The sequence below is a fragment of the Limulus polyphemus genome, unplaced genomic scaffold, assembly GCF_000517525.1.
Source record: "Limulus polyphemus unplaced genomic scaffold, Limulus_polyphemus-2.1.2 Scaffold9340, whole genome shotgun sequence".
Lineage (NCBI taxonomy): Eukaryota > Metazoa > Arthropoda > Merostomata > Xiphosura > Limulidae > Limulus > Limulus polyphemus.
Window position 1 is genome coordinate 14,813 of NW_013674950.1, and position 6,647 is coordinate 21,459.

A 6,647-nucleotide genomic window follows, 5' to 3' on the forward strand; every position below is an offset into this window, starting at 1 on the left:
GCACATGGTTATAGAAACAATAGTTATAAATTATTCATTCTAGAAATTAACCTGTCATAACTGCTTCTATACGAGGGTGACCATTTGACGGAAAGGGACCATTTTATCTCACTTTCTTCACATTTTAAAATAACTATCGAATAATACAAAACTATCTTAACATAAGAAGGGATTTGGTGTAGACCCACTGATGATACATAGTTAATGGTGACATATTATATATTAAAAAGTTACATAATTGTATACACAAGCACAGTTAAGTTGGGTAGTCAGATGTTTGTAACACTATTAGGAAATGTTTTAAAGCTATTTATTTATACATTTGTTTTTATGGATAAACAGATCAAATGTTTGAGTGTTTTAACACGTGGTCAGTGTCGCTACTGTAACACAAATTCCTATTTATTGATCCGTACAGCACGTTATGGAAACAAAGTGTTTAACAAGTGCTCGCAAGTCAGAGAACACTTTGCATCAGGTATGAATGTCTATAATTTTGAAGTGTGAACCATATGGAAGGTAACCAGCTAGTAACTTTAGCAGCAACTAATTATAATTTAATATCGTGATTGACTGTCACTCTTATCACACACCCTCAGATCAATGTGCACATCGTGTTTCGAACCCAAACTGTGGGATAATGCTAATCCTATGATTACACTAAGATCATCGGAATATTTATAATATTATAAATATACATAACTGAATATGTTGTAAGCGCAATCTGAGGGTCGCGGGCTCGAATCCCCGTCACACCAAACATGCTCGCCCTTTCAGCCGTGGGGGCGTTATATGTGACGGTTAATCCCACTATTCGTTGGTAAAAGAGTAGCCCAAGAGTTGGCGATGGGTGGTGATGACTAGCTGCCTTCCCTCTAGTCTTACACTGATAAATTAGGGACGGCTGGCGCAGATAGCCCTCGTGTAGCTTTGCGCCAAATTCAAAACCAAACAAACAAACCATTTATACCCTGCGAAGCAATTACATGGAAATACAACAGACAACAATATTATATTTATAGAGATACGTTTGATCAACATACTATTTGTAGACTGCGTAGATTAGGATTATTTCTGACCGTGGTTTCTAACAGAATTGTCCCCCGGTGGGACAGCGGTAAATTTACCGACTTATAACGCTAAAATCCGTGGTTCGATTCCTCGCGGTGGACACAGCAGATAGCCTAATGTGGCTTTGCTCTAAAATAAATAACCGAACAAATCAACAGAATGAAATACAACAAGGCCCGTTTAAGGAGAAGTTACAAATTATACAAGTTACAGAATGTTTGAGTATAAATAAGTCGAGCGCCCAAACCACCTGGCCATAGGTGTAAATGGAAGTTTAGAAATAAGCTATTAACTCGTTTAGATATAAGATATCAACACGTTTAGATATAAGATATTAACACGTTTATTGTCAAACACTTTTATTCAATTACTTACACATCTTACTAAAAAATAAATTATTTTCATCTTATGTATTTGACATTTTGTGAATAAAGTATGCTACCGCAGGTACTAAGTAAAAACTCAATCAAAAGTTCTGCCCTATTTTCACAAATAAATAATAAAATAATCCCAATTCGTTTTCATTATTTTACTCAAGCATGTGTTATATTAACATTCAATATTAAAACGTTTATCCTGCTACAGCTCGGACAAGTGTTTAACTTTTCTCTCCTGCCATCTAGTGTTCAACAAGCAAAGCTCAGTCGTTTTCTTTCTTTCTTGCCTTTCCAATGGCTCAGCGGTAAGTCTGAGGGCTCACATCGCTAAAACACGGGGTTTGGAACTCGTTGTGGGCACAGCACAGATAGCACATTGTGTAGATTTGTGCTTAACAACAAAATAAACAAACAAACGTAATTGAATATTCAAATATTTAATTCCTTTTCAAAAATACACACTTTTCATTCAGTAGTTGTCGCCAAAGTGAGTCTATCATATATTTATTTCCCAAAGATAAAATCACTTATTTTTATCCACTAGCCTCGAGACGAATAGCAAAAAATATCATTTTTTTTCATACATTCCCTCAAGAAGGAAGCTTTAAACTCAGTTATGTACAATATTCTCAAGAAATCACCAGTTCTTCAGAACCAATCCGTTTATAATTCTGAACTCATATCTTCTAAATGTATCTATAAACGAAGGTCGAATATAATCTGAGCTAACGAATACGTGTGTAATATTTTAGTGTTCAATATTAAAACATTTATCTTGCTACAGTTGGGACAAATAGACTTTGAAGTGCAAATTTCTATATCACAGTTACAGTTTAAATCTTCACACATTAAGCCTACTTTTACCATACTTTTAAAAATGTATATATCTATGTTGGTGCTGATTTAATTATTTTCAGTGTTCTTCAAGTCAACGCTAGCAAGTAGATACATGTGGTGCTGTAAACTATTTTACGTTAAAATAATAAGGAAATGGAAGTTTTCAAACAAAGTGCGTTAATTAGGTGTTTTCTTACTTCTATATACACACGAAGACTAACATAAAATACTGGATATATAAAGTTATTTACTGAATAAACGGATAATTCAAAAACATTCTATTCCATAGCATATTTTTTCTATTACCAGATCAGTCTTAAGAAAATCTATTTGCTTTTTCTCAAACAATTTAACTAAGACACTAAGTAAAGTTATAATTCGAGGTTCGATCCATGAGGTAGGCACAGCACAAATAGTTTACAGCTTTATATTTAATAAGAAACGAACCTTGTATGATAAACCCCTAATGGGGGTTATAGCTAATTTTTGTCTCTGGTTTTTCAATAAACTTTATTTCAGTTCAGGTATTGGATTAGAATATTTCAGTTCAGGTATTGGATTAGAATATTACAGTTCAGGTATTGGATTAGAATATTTCAGTTCAGGTATTGGATTAGAATATTACAGTTCAGGTATTGAATTAGAATATTTCAGTTCAGGTATTGGATTAGAATATTCCAGTTTAGGTATTGGATTAGAATATTTCAGTTCAGGTATTGGATTAGAATATTTCAGTTCAGGTATTGGATTAGAATATTTCAGTTCAGGCATTGGATTAGAATATTCCAGTTCAGGTATTGGATTAGAATATTTCAGTTCAGGTATTGGATTAGAATATTCCAGTTCAGGTATTGGATTAGAATATTTCAGTTCGTGAACAAAGTAAGTTAAACATGTTTAGTTAGTATTTGTATTCAATAGTTGGACAACTTTTACACATGCTGATACACACACCATCCTGAGAAATTCTTGTACTTAAGTTTGTTTGTTTGTAGTTAAGCACAAAGCTGCACAACGACTTAGCTATTCTTTGACCACCACGGGTATCGAAACACGGTTTTTGACGTTATAAGCACACTTATCTTTGAGCCACTAGAAAGGGGGGGGGGGTATAAGAAATTGTTACATGTAAATTCAGCGGACAACTTTTACACATTATAATTCCAATAGAATGTTAAAAATATTTAATTATAACCATTAAATTAAATAACTTTTTTAACCTATTTCATTAAAGTTGTTTTATATGAACAATAATAACAAAATGTTTCTGGTTGTATTTAAAAGTGTATAAACCGTTACCCTTGTTAACACATTGAATTATTATTATTTTTTGACAAGTACCAAAATTAATTCATTTATACCAAAATAAATCTTTTAAAGTTTTGATAAGATCGAAAAAACCATCCACCCAAATCGACTGACAAGAAACTTTTAGGATATTTAAAATATACCGTACAGCACCATATTTCATAGTTAAAGTAGACGTTTAAAATATAATCTAACTTAATTACCAAACTTCTAGCCCTGATAAAAGTTTTCATAATATCACACCTGAAAACCCTAATATGATATAAATGGTTACGATGTTACTTTACATTAACCTGGTGACTGGAATGTTATGTGATCCAGTAACTGAGCAGGATTTCGTCGGTGTAAAATGTAAAATGGTGGAAAACTGAATACAACATCGGGGGTTGAAGCAACTAAATATGTTTTATCGACTTACAAGGTTTTATTACAAAACTTGTTATATGACGAGCCAAATTAGCTAAATTATCACATAAGGTTGATTATGTACACAATTACGATATTAAGTAATACTTTTAAACATTTTATGTTGTAAAGTACAGAATATTACCTGAAAACAGAGGTTTGGAATTATGTAATTTTATCAGTACTCATAGATAGGATATCCAAAACTATGTCCATAGCTAAGACGATGTCCATATCCGTAGTTCCTGTACCCATAACCACGGCCATATCCGTAATATGGGTAACCATAGTCATAGCCACCATAACTCTGACCAAATCCTCCATATTCATAATCAAATCCGTAGCTAGGATAGCCGTAACCATAGTTACCGTAGCTAGGGTAACCGTAACCATATCCGCTCAGATAACCACCCATCACTCCAGCCACAGACACGAGAAGAACAATGGCATAAAGCTAAAATAAGTATTCAAACAAATACAATATGGAAAATGTCTATTGAACTATAGAAAACGTATCAAACAATTTTAATGATATTATTTAGAAGACTGAATAAACGTGGGGAAACAGACTTACGGTTTTCATCTTGGAATGAGTGGAAGGTCCTTATACAAGAAACAATAAGGAAGTTGACCGAAAGCTAAGTCTGAAGGGACGAAGCTTTACTGTTGTTTTTATACCAGAAGTAGAGGTCTCGCGCACAGATTGAGAGTGATAAAATTGAATTTTACGAAACATGATTACAGTCTGTGCCTGGAAGTTTGTGCGTGTCAAACAATCAGGTGGTACAGCGGAAATTATGAAGCAAAATACAAGGCCTAGCTCCACTTTTGCTTATATGACCAAGTTAAAAGAGAGAATTGGAAAGCATTGTCTTCTGTTGGACGACCTGATTTTAATTTCACAACACAACGTATTGATTTGAATATAATGTCCTGAACTAAATAATAGAAACTTACACTGCAGTAAATACGCATGTAACAATGTTAACGTACGATGTATCAATTTATTTCATGAAAAAGAGAATTCTTGAAGAGACTTAAAGTTACAAATCAATTTACCAGAAAAGTAAATCCTACAACGAAAAGAATACCAAGGGGGGTTGTTAAATATATCCTTGACACAACAATGTTCCCCACATTATTAGTAGATAATCTAAAGAGGTCACCGAGGTTAGTAAACGAACAAGTTTGAAAGTTATATTATAATATCTTTATTTTTTATGTTACACCATAACAATATTGCATCATTATAATTTCTTCAGTGACACTATGGAGAGAGAGAGAAAGGGTCGTTCTGTATACGTCACTTTTCCTTCTGTCGGAGATTAACTCGAGCTACGTGGAATAAAAATATATAATTTACAACAATTACGTCAGTACAGAAATAAAAACAAGGTTTTAAATAAAAGATGGAAAAATGTAGTTTAACAGAAATCTTGTCTGTAGTTCATTATTTAACCTCTAACCATAGAAAAGGTAACCAATCTTTAGCTCTCGTGGCAAACAGTCACTATTCTCCATCTAGTAGAGAAACTGACTGTCACACTTATAACATACCAAGAACTCAGAGTGCAAAGCGTGTTTTGTAGCGAAACGTCTAGCACCTGAAACTCTAGTCCGATACTCTTTGTCGTGTTTTAATTTTCCTTTTCTTCGATTACATACTGTACGCCTATTTAGTTCTATTGAACACAATGTTGAACACATGTATCTAGTTCTTTACAATTTATCCAAATTCTTTTAATGTTTATTTCTGCAGCAGTGCGTGATTAGAATGCCTGAGTTGAAAGTCTCACTACAGTGAACTAATTAGCAGTTGTTCCATTCAATGTAAAATATGAAAGACCAATCTTATCGTAATATTATTCTACTCCTTCTTAATTTTTCTTAGGTCACTTGAGTAACAAACTTTATACATAAGTTCGAAGTGAAGCGTCTGATAAACACAAATGTACTCTGATAAATATAGTCTTGGTCAAAATGTTTGTAACAAATTATATCATTATTATTAAGATGGAATACCAATACACTTAGCGCTGTCATAGTGATAATGAGACAGGTTCTGTGGATATCATGAGCGTGATTATTTTATTATTTATTTGTGAAAATAGGGCAAAACTTTTGATTGAGTTTTTACTCAGTACCTGCGGTAGCATACTTTATTCACAAAATGTCAAATACATAAGATGAAAATAATTTATCTTTTAATAAAACAAAACTAATAATAATAATAATAAATAATTGAATAAAAGTGTTTGACAATAAACGTGTTAATAGCTTATTTCTAATAAGATTTTAATAAGAGAATTCTGTGTAACAAACCAACTACAAAATACTTTCTGTCATAAATCAAGACACCAGAATAATGAAACCTATAATATAGAAAACATATCATTTTGGTTTTAACGATATTTTCGGTCATAATACCAAACACACTCTTTTAATTAAAGTGTATAGAAAGGAAGGGTAAGACGGCCACCTTAACCTTGAATGAAGTTTTCAGCAATTACGATGAATGTCACTGAAAAGCAAAAGGTTTTAAAATGAACATCTTTTTTATTATAAATGTCATTTTTAATTGAATCAAAGTTTTGACATAGACGTTTTTTTTCAATAAAAAAATGTGTTTCTTTTGGTGGTGGGCCGTTT

General features: G+C 32.6%; 1 protein-coding gene across 1 annotated transcript; it reads right to left on the bottom strand.

Annotated features, from left to right (window-relative positions):
- Nucleotides 1–4,176: 4,176 nt before the first annotated feature.
- On the bottom strand, nt 4,177–4,452 carry LOC106475878 (shematrin-like protein 1; the record flags this gene model as incomplete). The annotated part of the gene is made up of 1 exon (XM_013936554.1): nt 4,177–4,452. A coding segment is annotated over one exon (276 nt), but the record flags the coding sequence as incomplete, so codon positions are not given.
- Nucleotides 4,453–6,647: the final 2,195 nt, after the last annotated feature.